General features: G+C 58.7%; 1 protein-coding gene across 6 annotated transcripts; it reads left to right on the top strand.

Moving 5' to 3' along the window:
* Positions 1–224: 224 nt before the first annotated feature.
* On the top strand, positions 225–6,127 carry DDN (dendrin). 6 transcript variants are annotated; one of them, XM_038577533.1, is made up of 3 exons: positions 225–279; positions 2,126–2,197; positions 2,610–6,127. In XM_038577533.1, exons 2-3 carry the CDS (start codon positions 2,151–2,153, stop codon positions 4,513–4,515), a joined length of 1,953 nt encoding a protein of 650 aa, XP_038433461.1. In that variant the 5' UTR covers positions 225–279; positions 2,126–2,150; the 3' UTR covers positions 4,516–6,127. The 6 variants fall into 6 exon arrangements, with proteins under 6 accessions (XP_038433461.1, XP_038433456.1, XP_038433455.1 ...); XM_038577528.1 differs by adding an exon at positions 1,092–1,289 and having other exon boundaries at positions 235–279; positions 2,126–6,127; XM_038577527.1 differs by adding an exon at positions 642–1,289 and having other exon boundaries at positions 235–279; positions 2,126–6,127.
* The last annotated feature ends 8,228 nt before the right edge of the window (positions 6,128–14,355 follow it).

Genomic DNA, 14,355 nt, shown 5'->3' with positions numbered 1-14,355 from the left:
TGACTTTGGAGAAAGCCCTTGCTTCTGCATTCACCTCTCCACAGCTCACAGCACGTTCTCAGACTTGGGGGAGGGAGGCTTCCAAGTTAATAGAATTAGGGTATGTTTATGTGTGTGGGGGTGAATGCATGGTGGAAAGGACAGATGTCTCCTTATGTCACATTCCATCATGGAGAATTTGTCTAGGGAGGAGGCAAGGGCTTTAAAAAGCCCTAGGACTCTGGTGGGACCTGGGTAGAAGGAAGCACCTTCAAGCAAAGAGCCACCAGAGTGCAGCTGGTAGGTGTGTAAAGCGGGGGAGGGGGGTTATCAAATGGATGGAGTAGGGGCTGTTTGGGTTATCTCTAAATCTCTAAAGGTCCATATTAGGGAGCAGGGGGCCTGGGTTTGGTTGCTCTGGTTCTCATTAAGTCAGTCTCTTACTAACAACAACCCTTCTGGCCCCACCTTCTTAAAAGGAAGGGCCTGTACCCAAAGGGCTGCATGATCTTTTGCCTCTCCCATTCTCCCCTAAAACCTAATCAGTCAGTCTCAGAATCTGAGAATGGAGCAGAAGGAAAGACAAGGAACAAAATTAAGGAGCCTCATAGCCTATTCTTACCTATTCCTCTCAGAAGAGGCAAATTATCCCTTTTCTTCAGGAACCATTGCCATACACACTCTTCTCCCACCTCTCTGCACCCCTCCCCTCCACTGGAGCTGCTGCCATGGTTGCCAGGCATGGTTGCTAAGTCTCTGCATGGAAGGGTTGGCGTGGGCTGTGCTGCCACTAACATTACCATGGTGAATCAGGGGACACCTGGTATAGGCTTGGGGGGGAGGGATCACGTGGATGTAAGCAACACCCCCTGCCCCTGGGACAGAATGAGCGTAAAAGGTGAGCATCTTGAGCACCACTTCAGGTTGGGGGGGCTAAGTGAGCTAGGCATTGTTGTAGTGGTGGTGATGGGGAGCTCCACACTGGGAAATCGGGGCCACTTTTAGCATTTCAGTTGCTAGGGGACTGGTTTTGCCAAGGGAACACACCATTCCTCCTCCATCCCTTCTGAAAGGGTGCAAATGCATAAGTACCTTAGTCTGTCCTCCATAAGGCTGAGCAGAGCTGTGTGGGCACAGAACAGTATGACCCCCAAATCCTGGCTTTTGGATTGCGGGAGAGAGCCTGCTGCGAGGAGAGGGCTCCATGGGTGCCCAAGGACAAACAGCTAGCATAGGAACGTGGGACAGTTTGGATGGCCAAGACAGACTCCTGTGTCCGACCAGCAGCGCTGGGCTGCAACACTGAGAGGGTAAGGAGTTAAGGGTGTGGGGGTCACCCTTTCTGAGCTTGGGGGAGGCAGCTCTCCCCCAGAGCCACATAAAAGCTGTGTGAAAGCCACCGCCTCCTCCCTCCACCGCATGGAAGCTGGTTACTCATCTCTCTGCACCCGAACAGCCACTGCCGCTAAAAATAGACCCCCTGCACCCCAACCCCATGGAAACCAGCAGAGAGTGGCAGGCAGAGACCTTGAGTTCCATTCCCCTCACCTCCCTGTCGGGGAAACTGAAGTCCGAGGCAGGAAGTCGGTGGCAGAACCCTGGTGGTGGGGCACCCCGACCAGCAGAAGAGCTAAGGGTTAAAACGGCAGGAAGGTTGGAGCAACGGGGGTGGGGGAAGGGCACCGTCAGCTTGGCAAGAATAAGAGGTCCCCTGCCCACTGGCGCAGGTCCCAACAGGCTTGGGGGCCATGAGCGGTGGGAAGGGGCGCCCAATCCCGGGCCCCAGGGGGCGGCCGTGCACATGGGGGAGGTAGCAGCGCGGTGCCGTCCGCGCCGCACCGTGTCACATGCGCGCGCACACACACACAGACAGGCACACACGTGTGCCGGGGTATATATAGTCCCCAGTCTCTGGGCCCGTCGCTCTGCAGTGGGCGCCGGCTCCTCGGGCTGGGAGGGGGCTCTCGGGGCGGGTGGGAGGGTGGGGGGCCGGGGTGGGGTGGGGCAGGATGCTGGATGGCCAGCTATTCTCCGAGGGGCCCGACAGCCCCCGGGAGCCCCAGGATGAGGAGTCTGGCAGCTGCCTCTGGGTGCAGAAATCCAAGCTGCTGGTGATCGAAGTGAAGACTATTTCCTGTCATTATAGTCGCCGCGCCCCTCCTCGACAGCCCATGGACTTCCAAGCCAGCCACTGGGCCCGCGGGCCCCAGAGCCGCACGTGAGTGAAGGAGGGGTGACGGGAAGAGAGTGGTGGGGCGGGGAGTGGGGTCCGGACCTCCCCGCAGGCACCAGCCAGTGCTGCTGGACCCCGTTCTCTTTCCCACGCCTCCCCCTACCCCATCCCGAGGGCTGGGGCCTGACTCTTCCCCGCATTGTTTGGGGGGGCAGGAGTGGGTGTGAGAAAGGGCAGGAGGTGAGATGGGGCAGACGCTGTTAAAGTGTGCATGGAGAGATGGCGCGGAGTCCGGCTTCGACTTCAGCCCTAACATATACGCACGTGCACACACGCACACACTCACACACACCCCTCCACATGGCTGCCCCAAATGGCCTCCAGTGCTCCCAGCTCCCCGGACCTCGGCTCCCTTCCCCCACAAACTGCTCACCTGGGTTCCTGCTCATTGTCCCAGGTGTGGGCCGCGCCCGGGATCCCCTGAGCCGCCGCCCCGCCGTCCCTGGGCCTCCAGGGTGCTGCAGGAGGCGACCAACTGGCGGGCGGGGCCCCCGGCCGAGGCCCGAGCCCGGGAGCAAGAGAAAAGGAAAGCAGCGTCGCAGGAGCGGGAGGCCAAGGAGACCGAGCGAAAAAGGCGCAAGGCTGGTGGGGCCCGAAGGAGCCCCCCCGGTCGGCCCCGCCCGGAACCTCGGAGCGGCCCTCGGGTGGCCCAGCCAGTAGGGCCCCCAGCTCCTTCTCGACCCGAGCGCCTGGGGCCGGCGGGGCGACCGCCCCGTCCATCCGCGCAGCCGCAGAGCGACCCAGGGGCGGCGTGGGCGGGGCCCTGGGGAGGTAGGCGGCCAGGGCCCCCCAGCTACGAGGCTCACCTGCTGCTGAGAGGCGCAGCCGGGACAGCCCTGCGACGACGCTGGGACCGCCCGCCACCCTACGTGGCTCCACCTTCTTACGAAGGCCCCCACAGGACCTTGGGGTCCAAGCGAGGCCCCGAGCCCCCCCAGGCGCCGGCCCCCGCCGCCTCTGCTCCGACTCCGGCCAGGACAGAGGGAGGGTGCGCCAAGAAGAGGCTGGACCCTCGGATCTACCGGGACGTCCTCGGGGCTTGGGGGCTCCGGCAGGGGCGGGGTCTCCTGGGGGGATCCCCGGGCTGTGGAACGGCCGCGCCGAGGCCGGAGGCCGGCAAGGGCGCCGCCGAGAGAAGCCTGGGGCCGGCGGCCGCTGGCCTGAGTGCTGGGAGCGACGGCCGTCCCCAAGCCAGAGCTGCCGGGAGCCCGAGCGCCCAGACGGCTCCCGCGGGGTCGGCCCCCGCCGCGCGCAGCCCCCCGCGGCCCGCCCCCAGGGCCAGGCCCCGGCTCAAGGGCTCCGAGGAAGGGAAAGAAAACAGGGAACAGAGCTGGCTCCCCAAATGCTGGGTTCCCTCCCGTAAAAGGCAGCCGCCCCGACAGAGCCAGACCCTCCCCAGACCCTGGGCTCCAGGAGGCACGGGCTGGAGCGAATCCCCGGGTCTCAGAGCGGGGGCAGGACCCTCAGAGGGTGGGAAGGGGACCCGCCGCGCCCACACCCTGCCCCGCAGCGCCCGCGGCCCTGCGCGCGGAGAAGGCGTCTTTGTCATTGACGCCACGTGCGTGGTGATCCGGTCGCAGTATGTTCCGACCCCTCGAACCCAGCACGTACAGCTCTTGCCCGCCGGGGTGCCGCGCGCCGCGGGGGATGCCCCCAGTCCTCCGGGGCCCAGCCAGGAGGAGGGCGAGGGAGCCGCGGCCCTGCCCTCGCCTTGCCAAAAACTGCTCCCGAGCAGTCGCCCGTCACACCAGCTCGGTGGGGGGCGCGGGTTCGAAGCCGAGGGCGGGAAGCCGGCGGACTCCTCCTTGGAGGAGCGCGCCTCCCGCATCTTGGGGCTCCCGGTGGGCGAAGTAAACCTCCGGGACGCCCCCGCGCAGCCCGGTAGCCCGGAGCGCTCGGCCCTGGGCCCGGCGGCTTCGGGAGGCGCGGCCCCCGCCGAGGGCCCGGAGGGAGTGGCGGCGGCCCCCCGGCGCGCGGGCCGGGGCTGGGCGCGGACCCCGGGGCCGTACGCGGGGGCCCTGCGGGAAGCCGTGTCCCGCATCCGCCGCCACACCGCCCCGGACTCGGACTCGGACGAAGCTGCGGAGCTCAGCGTCCAGAGCGGCTCCTCCGATGGAAGCGACACAGAAGCCTCGGGCGCCTCCTGGCGAAAGGAGCCGCCCCGGCCCGGCGATGGCGGGAAGACCGCTGAGCTGAGCGACAGTGTCCGAGATATCCTAGATGTCATCAGCCGAACCGAGGAGGCCCTCTTCGGGACGAGGGACACTAAGGGGGTCCCACAGGGAAACAGGGAGCGGCAGTGACAGGCCCTTTCTTGTATTTGTGTTCCCCACCTTTCCATCCTTGGGGCCACCGGTCCTCTTTCTTCCTCACTTCCTTGTAATCCTTACACCATAGTCATTCCCATTCTTGAAATAGAAGCCGCCCAAATGAAAGGAAAGGGAGCATATGCCAGTCCATGATTTATTTCTCTTTTCTTGTGTCTTCTTTTCTTTCTTCCTTTCTTTTTCAGGAGGGTGAGGATGAGCAGTAGACTTTAATAATGCCTGTCCATTCAGGGCACTGGGGTAAGGTCTTCAGCAGAGGCCGGTGCACTAGGCGTGGAGCGGAGCAGAGTGGCCTCGCCGGGTTGAGGCAGGAGGGCCGTGATGGTGTAGTCATAGGGCAACTTTAGGGCAGGGTCTTGGGGCTGGAGGGAGACAGGCTTCTGACTCAGGTGACCAGGTGACATAGAGGCCTCTTCTTGGCAGAAGAGGAAGGGATCCAGAGGCAACCAGCAAAACAGGAAGAGGGCTCACTTTGGTGTTACAAGTCTTGGGTTCCGATCCCAATGCTGACCCTGACTTGCTGGGTGACCTTAGGCAAGTCACTTCCCTCCTCCAGGCCTCCTAGTATGTAGGGAGGGTTAAGTTCATCCCTGATGTTTTAGATCCTTGGCGGAGGCTCTCATCTCACCCTCTCCTCCACAGGCCAAGAAAGAAAATTAGGAATAAGTGAACAGACTCTGAGGGTCCCTCAGATGGCTTCACTGTCACCTGCACTCATTCTCAGTATTCAAGAGACTGTCCAGGGTTTGCAGAAGATCTGAGCAAGTGGGTAAGGGCTTCTATCCCAATCTCTTTAGGTTTAGGTGAGGGCTCCTCGAGGCAGAGAAGGATGGTGGCCTTGTCACTGTCCCTGGCCTGTGGTGGTCCAAGCTGGGGAGGGAAGGCAGCCAGTGAATCAGCTTGGGACCTCCATGGCCTTCCTCCTTTCCCTCCTCCCCAGTGTTCCTTAGTGATCCTCTGAATCGTACCACGATTTCTCACCCCGGTGGTATCACTCATCTGAAAGAACCCCGAGAATTTCTTGCATCTCTGCCTCTTCCAGAAACCTTGGCCAGGGAAGGAAGGCGGAGATTGGGCCCCCAAAGCCTGTAGGGGTGGGATGTGATACTCGCTGTAGCCACTACGGGGCGCGCGCAGGTCGCGGATTTCCCCGGTAGCTCCTTCCCGAGTCCCCCCCCTACCCGGGCACCGCTAGTTAACCAGATACCCAGTTACTGCGCGCGGGTCCCCCGCCTTGCCACCTACTGCCGTGCGAGGTCGGGGGCAGGCCTCTGGCCTCCTGGACCTCTGCAGCGCGCGGAGCCCCTCTTCGTACTCACCCACGCCACCCGGCTTGGGACCCGGACGCTGGAGTCTCTCTTTCTCTCCGGATCTTGGACAGTTCTGTCTCTATTTACTAGCCATGTGAATTTGGCCAAATCACTTCACCTCCCTGAGCCTCAGTTTCCTCATCTGTCAAATGGGGGTTTATAAACACCTACCTCGCAGGGTTGTTGTGAGGATTTTATGCGATAATGTATGTAAAGCGCCTTGTACAGTGCCTGGCACACAGTAGGCGCTCAATAAATCTAAGCTTCCCTTTGTCCAACCCTGGCATCTTTTTCCTCTCGCCGACCCTCTCCCTCCCCCCAGGGCTCCGCTGTCCCCACCCGGCCGGGCTGGGGCTGGGGGGGGGACTCACTTCTCTGATGGAAACTCCCAGCTCACTCTGTCACCCCCAGTCGGTCTCTTCCTTCTTTGCCCCCCACCCCACCCCCGCTGGCTCTTCCCACTGCCCCGGCGCACTCCCCCCACCCCCCATTCCGGGCAAGGGCTGAGTCAGCCTGGGTAAATTTAGCCGCCAGTCGGCGGGGGCTTCGCCCAGACTCAGTCGCCAGGCCCCGCCTCTGCCCCCATCCCTAGGAGTCACTCCAGCTCTGGCTCAGCGTCCAGCCCCGATCTCAAGCCACTTAGGAGTTTGGTCTTCAGGTATCTCAGTGTCACTCCCTCCCCGCCCCCGAGAGACCAGGCGGGGCAGGACCGGGTAGGAGAGCAGGGCAGTTTGGGAGGTCGCTGGGCTGGCCCCTGCACTGGGGCAGGGTGACCTCGGTTCAGTGTGTGTGTGTGGGGGGGTCTCTTTGGACGTCTGAACCTGAGGGGAGAGCACTGATCAGAATTACCCTGGAGAGTCCATCCCAGAACCTGCAGGGGACTCCCAATGGTTTCAAGTTAGCTCTTGCTGGAGGGAGGAGGTCGGAGACCAAAGTTCCCTGAGGTCTGTCTTTCGCCTGCAAGTCTAACTGTGACCGTTCTAACTACTGAGCATTTATTGACCCCCGAAGAGGAAGCAGGCATCGGGCTGGGCTCCAGGAAAGAGATGAGTGAGGCCTGCCTGCAGTGGGGTGAAAACGAAAGCACACACATAGGGATGCCCGGGTGGCTCAATGGTTGAGCCTCTGCCTTTGGCTCAGGGCGGGATCCCCACATCGGGCTCCCCGCAGGGAGCCTGCTTCTCCCTCTGCCTATGTCTCTGCCTCTATGTGTCTCTCATGAATAAATAAAATCTTTAAAAGGAAAGAAGAAGAAAGAAAAAAAAGAAGAAGAAAGAAAGAAAGAAAGAAAGAAAGAAAGAAAGAAAGAAAGAAAGAAAGAAAGAACACGCATAATGCCAAGAGTGAGCAGCCAGCAGTATTATAAGGAGTCAAGCAAGGGAGACTGTATAGATTTTACAAGATCAGGAAATGCACCATGAAGAAGGTGGCATCTGCGATAGAATTTGGGGAAAGGAGTTCCAAGTAGAGGGACGAGCCAAAATAGAGGTATGGATGTGGGGAGACAGGGTATGTGTAGGAAATTGCCAACCGGTCTGGTGAGACAAGAGTTGAGGGCACATTGGGAGGAGTTGTGGACAATAAAGGCAGGAGTGAAACCCGGGGGGCAGGCTGGGGTGAGCCCAGCCCCCAAAGGACCGTGTGCCTCGGGCCTCTGGGCTTGGGAAGAGAATGGACTTCAGGCCAGGAGGGACTTCGCTCCTGCCCGGGGGCTCCAGGCTTGGGGCTGGTAGACGGGGTGAGCCCGTGGGACAGCAGAGGGGCCGGCCCTTGAAGGTAGACTCCACCCCACTGCCAAAGCCTCTTTGAGGCTGAATACACAGGAGGTCAGTTTCTAAGAGCTCGCCCACACTCCCACACTCCTGCCACTATCGGAGAAATAGGGTCGCGTTGTGTTTGCAGCATGGACTCTGGGGCCTGGCAGCATGGGTGGAGATCTCGCTCTGCCTCACACTAGCTGTGTGACCTCCGGCAAGTTACTCAATCTCTCTGTGTCCTGGTGTCCTCAGAGGATGGGTTTGGTTTTTTTAAGATTTTATTTATTTATTCATGAGAGACACACAGAGAGAGAAAGAGAGAGAGAGAGAGAGAGAGGCAGAGACACAGGCAGAGGGAGAAGCAGGCTCCATGCAAGGAGCCCGACGTGACTCGATCCTAGGACTCCAGGATCATGCCCTGGGCCGAAGGCAGGCACTAAACTGCTGAGCCACCCAGGGATCCCCTGGGATGGAGTTTTTAATAATGCTTTTCTTCTTCTTCTTTTTTAAAGATTTTATTTATTTGTTCATGAGAGACAGAGAGAGGCAGAGACAGGCAGGAGAAGCAGGCTCCCTGTGGGGAGCCTGATGTGGGACCTCATCCCAGGACCCCGGGATCATACCCTGAGCCAAAGGCAGACAGACACTCAACGACTGAGCCACCCGGGTAACCCCAAGAGTGCTTTCTTTAGAGGCTTGTTGGGAGGATTAAATGATTCAATATGAAAAGCACTTAGAACAATGCCTGGTACATAATAAGTGATATATGAGTAGTAGAGTCTGATTATTATTTCCCTCTAGAGCTATCTCCTTAGTATTGGGGGTATAAGAACAGGAGGGGGGTAAGAGAGAAGTAGGCATTGGGGAAGAGGAGGAACACGCAGCTCAGGCCAGGTCAAGAGGAGAAGGGAGCCTTAGGGCGGAGACACAGTCCCTTGAGTGGGTGAAAGATGTACAGGGAGCGTTTGGGTGATTAGGGTCGCAAGACAACACACCCTGCTTCCCCAGGACTTCCTTCATCTTTGCCTAAGGGTGGAGTCGGCACTGGGTGTTAAAGATCTGGGGAGAAAGACAGAGAGAAGGGAGGAGGGACTGCAGGTCTGGGGGCCAGCCCTTTGGGGAGCCATATCTCAGACTGGCCCCGCATGGCACTGTGGGTGGGAGGCTGGAAGCTCCCTGCTGTGAAAATGACTTCTAAATCTGGCTGTGTCTGCCAGCTGGCCAGCCTCAAGACGGAGGCCACAACCACCCCCAACCCTGGGACAGCCTCACAGGTCAGGTGTAGGGACAGCAGACGCATGAGGGCGTGGTCAGGTTGGGGCAGCAGCCCTCAGGTTAGCACAGGCGATTACCCTCCCAACAGCCAGGTTCTTCCCAGGGAGGCCCTTTTCTGTCCCAAGTGGGGCCCAGTTAATATGGCCTTAGAAGACCTAAGGGCCCCCTCTCCTTTCATACTCTCAGGACCTCCCTGGGACTTCCCTAGATCTGCTACAAATGGGTAACAAAGAACCAGGCCATAACTCTGGGACTTTAGGGGATTCAGGGTCAAGAGTGTATATATGGGATGTGAGGGGTAGAGGACCAGAAGAGATGGCTGGGCATGAGTACCTAGGGAGTGTGCAAAGTGTGTCTGCAGAGAAGGGTGAGCATTTACTCAGTTATTCATTTGTTCATTCCTTCATTAAACTTGTATGCCAGGCCCTACAGGGAGACTCAGGAGACTTGGGCAGGGTTCCTGTTTTCAGGGAGCTTCCAACCTAGGGTGTGTGTGAGACAGGGCAAGGGGTATAGGAAAGGAAACCCACAAAATCATTCAGTGCAGGCTGTAGAACATAGTATATGTTAATGAAGGCATTCCTAAGGATCCAAGCAAGCAAGAAAGAAGGAGCAGTCCCTGGCTGTGACTTCCGGGGAGCAGGAGATGAGTCACTGAGGGTGCACTGGTCAGTGAAGAAAGGCTCAGTCTGGATATGCTCTCCCCTCACCTGCATGTCTTGGCATGGAGTGGACTTCCTCCCCTGAAGCCCCTGACACTACATAGCTTTTGATGAATCCTTCTAAAGAAGAGTTGCTTCATCCATCCATTCCAGATGGGTGTCAAGAGGGGGAGATGGGGAAAGGGTGCGTTCCATCTATCCATCCATGCACCCATCCTTTTGTTCATCCATGCATGCCTGCATCCACCTATACATCTCACCTGTCCATTTATCCATCCATCTACCAATCCCTCTGTCATGCATCTGTCCATCTATCCGTCCATTCGTTCATCCATTTAAAAAAAGGTTTTATTTATTTATTCGTGAGAGACACCAAGAGGCAGAGACACAGGCAGAGGGAGAAGCAGACTCTCTGCAGGGAGCCTAATGTGGGACTCCATCCCAGGACCCCGGGATCACGACCCGAGCCAAAGGCAGACACTCAACCACTGAGCCACCGAGGTGCCCTCGTCCATCCATTTATTCATCCATCCACCTCTTTCCTCTCTCAATAATGACACAGGATGTGCCTAGCTCGGTGTTGCAAGGAATGCCGAGATGGACACAGCCCAGAGCCCGTGTCCTCAGGAAGGTAGAAGCCTAGTAGGAAGGTAAGTCATGTTCGCAGATAACCCTCCGCGGGACAGCCCGCCTGTGCTGTTAAGGAAAGCCCTGCCAAGGAGCTGCTTCAGGAAGCAAGGCCCCTTTGCCAAGGGAAATTAGAAGAGCTTAAGGGAGGGAGGGACATTCCAGATGGGTGTCAAGAGGGAGAGATGGGGAAAGGGTGCGTTCCAGGGCGTGGGCAAAGTTAGAGAGGTGGGAAAGCACAAAGCCTTCACAGGGAACAGAGGGCCCGGGAAACCAGAGGTGCAGGGATCCTGGAATGATGTGTGTGAGCCAGATCATGAAGTGGCTCTGGAAAGTGAGGATAAACGCCTGAGCTTTAAAGAAAGGAATTGAGGAGGAGGAGAGGAGCAGAGTTTTTGAGCTGTGAATGTCCCACTTGCCTCCTCAACACCTATATCATCTTTTTCTCTGCTGCTTGGCTGTGACCTTCGGTGGCCTTCTTGGAAGGAACAACAAGGCCACCGTCGTGGAATCCTTTGCTGGACCACGAGCTCTTCAAGGGTAGCGCCTTGGGTTTAGCTGCGTATCCCCTACGAGCTTGGCCTGGAGCAGGCTCCCAGGGAATGCTGGCAGAAGGTAGGAGCAAGTGGTAAAGCCGTGGAACAGGAACACTGGCACAGCAGTTCAGCCCCAAACACATAGGAGGAGAGGGGGTGCTGCCTCGTGCTCTCCCCCGCCCCCCCAACATGGGGAATAACCCCCGCTTTCTTCCCTGGAGCCTCTCCAGGAGCTCTTCCAAGACGCACCACAAGGTGGCGCTGTTCCAACTGCAGCGCTGCGTTCTGCCAAGGTCCTTAAAATGTTTGCAGTTGGAGGAGTGCCCGTTCAAGAACTGTCCCTGGATGGTCTAGACAGTTCCTTCCAGCAAGTGCTGAGACAGAATAAAAAGGCTAAGGGCAGCTATGAAAAAGAAGAGCCGACAGACCCCCAGCTCCAGTGTGGGAACTGGCCTCACCTATGCATCCACTCCCTCGGTTGTACCTACTGTGTGTCAGGTACAGTGTTAGTCTCTTGGAAAAACAACAGTCACCAAGATATGGTCCCTGTCCTCCAGGAGCTCAACATCTAGTCTTAATCAAAAACCAAATCTTCTTTTGTTATCTTTCTCTCTTTTTCTTTTACACACACACACACACACACACACACACACACACACAGGTCCTCCAGGCCAATCCCCTTGACCTGGGAAGCCAGCTCCACATGAAACCTACTCTTTGATGCCGCTTATCCCTCCAAGTCCAAGTTTCTTCTTGGAGGCTGGGGCATGGCCACATTAGTGTGACCCCTGGATGTTCCTTTCCGGGAGGACACCCTCGCCCTTTCTGAGCTCCCTCCCAACCTTCCGCATCATATCCATAGCCACCCACCAGCTCTGGAGGCTCTAGGGACCTCCTGAGAGTACACCTGGTATGGATGAGGGCTTCCCAATACTCTAGAACTCTGGAGACTACAGGAACATGAAGGTGGATCCACAGAAGGGCCCTATGAGACCCTGGTGTCACCATCCCAGAGATGAGGAATTGGAGAGTCCAGAAAACCAAAATCTCAGAAACATGGCCCTCTGTGGCCTGGGGGCCCTGCCGGCCAAACCTGTCCCCAGACAGGCTACCTTCCTTTTCTCATCTACCAGGCTTCTCCCTAGCTGCAACTCCATAGTGGTGGCTGTGGGAGCCACTGGTCGGGAGGTGAAGCATCGTGGGACATTGTCCACTTTCCCAACATGCTCCAGGGCCCAACTTAGCCCTTGGCGGGTTTGGGAGAAGAGAGGAGGGAGGGTTGGTGCTGAGAGTGGGAGCCAGGCCCATCGAGGTCCCGGGAGTGAATGCCGCATTGTTGGCCAGGCCAGAGTCACAGATAATTACCTCAATTAGTGACAATGGGAGAGTAATAAATACAGGCTTAGTGTCTCCTACCCCACCAGGGCTCCGAAGATTAATCCAGGCTGACGGGCGGGCCCTGAAAGGCGTGATGGACAATTCATTAAACTCCCCAAATGCCGCACAACCTGGGCGTGAAGGCTGAGTTAGCCCCCTGGGGGCTGCGCCTTTGTCCTGATTGTGTGTCTCCGCCGCAGCAGAGCCGGGCAGCCCCCAGAGAGCGGGGAGGTGAGTGGGGCTCCCCCAGCCGGGCCAGGCGGCGGGAGGATTAGGCCTCGGTCCGGCCCTGGTTGCCCTGGCACAGCAGCCCGGCCGGGCTGGAATGTCCGTGGGGGGGAGCAGGCCGAGCGGAGGGGCGGGGCCGACAAGGTGGGGTAAGGGGGGCACACAAAACCGGGGGCAGGAGGAGTTAATTAGACGCCAGCCGAGGAGGGCGAGGGGCCACAATAGGGCCGAGGGGCCGCCAGGGACGGCCCCTTCACTTCCGAGGATTAATAGGGAGGAGGGAGAGGGGAGGGGTTCAGCCCTGGGGGAGGAGAGCTGGAAGCTTCCCAGGGTGGCACTGCCCCCTTTGGCCCAGCTTGGCACCTACTTGGCAAGTGGCTGGGAGGCAGGAGGCTCCGGCAGCCTGGGCAGGTGCCCCCCAGCGTCCCGCAGAGTGGCTCGGTCTTTCTGGCTCGGTGCCTGTTTGGGGAGCTGATTGGGCGGGGAGGAGGAAAAGGACCCTTCATTTATCTGGGGCATAGCGGGAGCAGGAATGTCCAAGGGCCCTCCCTGTTCTCCACGTCCCCCACCTCCGCCAACCTACTCGGAGGCAGAGCCAGGGGGCTGAAGCTCTACCCTTCCTGATGAGGCTGCCAGGTGAAAGCCAAGAGGTCTGTAGCGGGGCTGGTGCTGATGGGAACACAGGGGATCAGGGGCTGCTGGGTGTGCACACGCGTACATGTGCAGACACTCGTGAGGGCAGGTGTGCTTCTGCCCGGGGCCTGGTGCTCAGCAGGCCCTCAGCAAACACCTGTTGAATGAATGAATGAACTTTGACTTTGCTCAGGATACGGGAGCGTGAGAGAGAGAAGTGGTGCTGAGCCCACCATGACCCGGGGGCCTTGGGCCCTTTCCTTCTGAGACCCCTGCCGTGGCCCCGGGAAGGATGGAACCCCATCTCTGAGCAGAGGAGCCAATGTCCAGGGAAAATGAAGTGGTGGTGGTTCCTTCCCTTTGAAAAGGGCAAAAAAAGTGCAGTGGCCTCTTGGAAGCCCCACTTCCTCCTGGGCCCCAGGAGCAGGGCAGCCCTGGCTCCTCCCTAGGAGCCACCCCACCCTATCCCCTCCCAGGGAATGACAAGGGAGCGAGTTGGCGGCAGTTCCCCGGGCATATTTATAACCTGCTGCTCGCTCACCAGCGTCTGCTTTTAGCCCAGACGGGGGAGGGGGCAGGGGGGTGGTCTGTCTCATGCTGGGCGCCCCGGCTGGGTGTGGAAAGAGTGAGTAAGGGTGAGTGGTGGGCAGCTCTGTATGGATATTCCTGCTCACACCACAGCCAAACAGCTTATTTTCTCCTCATTTTGTTATTTTTCTCCCTCTGGCCTGGAGAGGAGGACTGAGCCAGCCTGAGGTGGGGGGTGGGGGGTGCTAGACCCTGGGGTATTTGCAGCCCCACTGACGGGGTTTTTCCAGGGTGCGTGTGGCAGGGTGTGTGTGGTGCTGGCTCGCTGACCCCCTGGGGACTATGCAGGCCTGCCATCTCGGTCCTCTCAGCTTTTCCGCTCCCCCCCAGGATATTTCAGGACCAGTGCCTCCCTCACTCGCTGAGGCCAACCCTGTGTCCGGGGTCCCTGGCAGCCTCAGATCCCCCTGGGTGTGTGGCACCTGGCACCTAAAGATCAGAGGTGGGCGGAAGGATAACCTGGGAGGATGGGGCAAAGCTGGGGCATCAGGCCCATTCCCGACAACGCTGTCCTGTGGCGACCCCTCTAGGCACAGCCCTTCATCAGGACGTTACATCCAGTTACATCCAAGAATTAGTTTCGGGGCGCCAGGGTGGCTCAGACGGTTAAGCCTCAGCCTTTGGCTCAGGTCATGATCCCAATGTCCTGGGATGGAGCCCCATGGAGCCCCGAGTCAAGCTCTCTGCTCAGCAGGAAGTTTGCTTCTCCCTCTCCTTTTGCTTCTCCCCCCCGCTCATGTTCCTGCACTCTAAATAAATAAATAAATAAATAAATAAAATTTTTGAAAAAGAACTAGCTTCTATGTAATGCTTTGCAGATCCT

The sequence above is a fragment of the Canis lupus genome, chromosome 27, assembly GCF_011100685.1.
Source record: "Canis lupus familiaris isolate Mischka breed German Shepherd chromosome 27, alternate assembly UU_Cfam_GSD_1.0, whole genome shotgun sequence".
In the NCBI taxonomy this organism is placed as follows: Eukaryota; Metazoa; Chordata; class Mammalia; order Carnivora; family Canidae; genus Canis; species Canis lupus.
Note: the sequence above shows the minus strand (reverse complement) of the source record. Positions and strands in the feature narration are given on the sequence as shown.

Excerpts from the sequence above, each read along its gene's own strand:
- DDN (XM_038577528.1), top strand. The coding sequence starts at position 2,398 with ATGGGGCAGACGCTGTTAAAGTGTGCATGGAGAGATGGCGCGGAGTCC.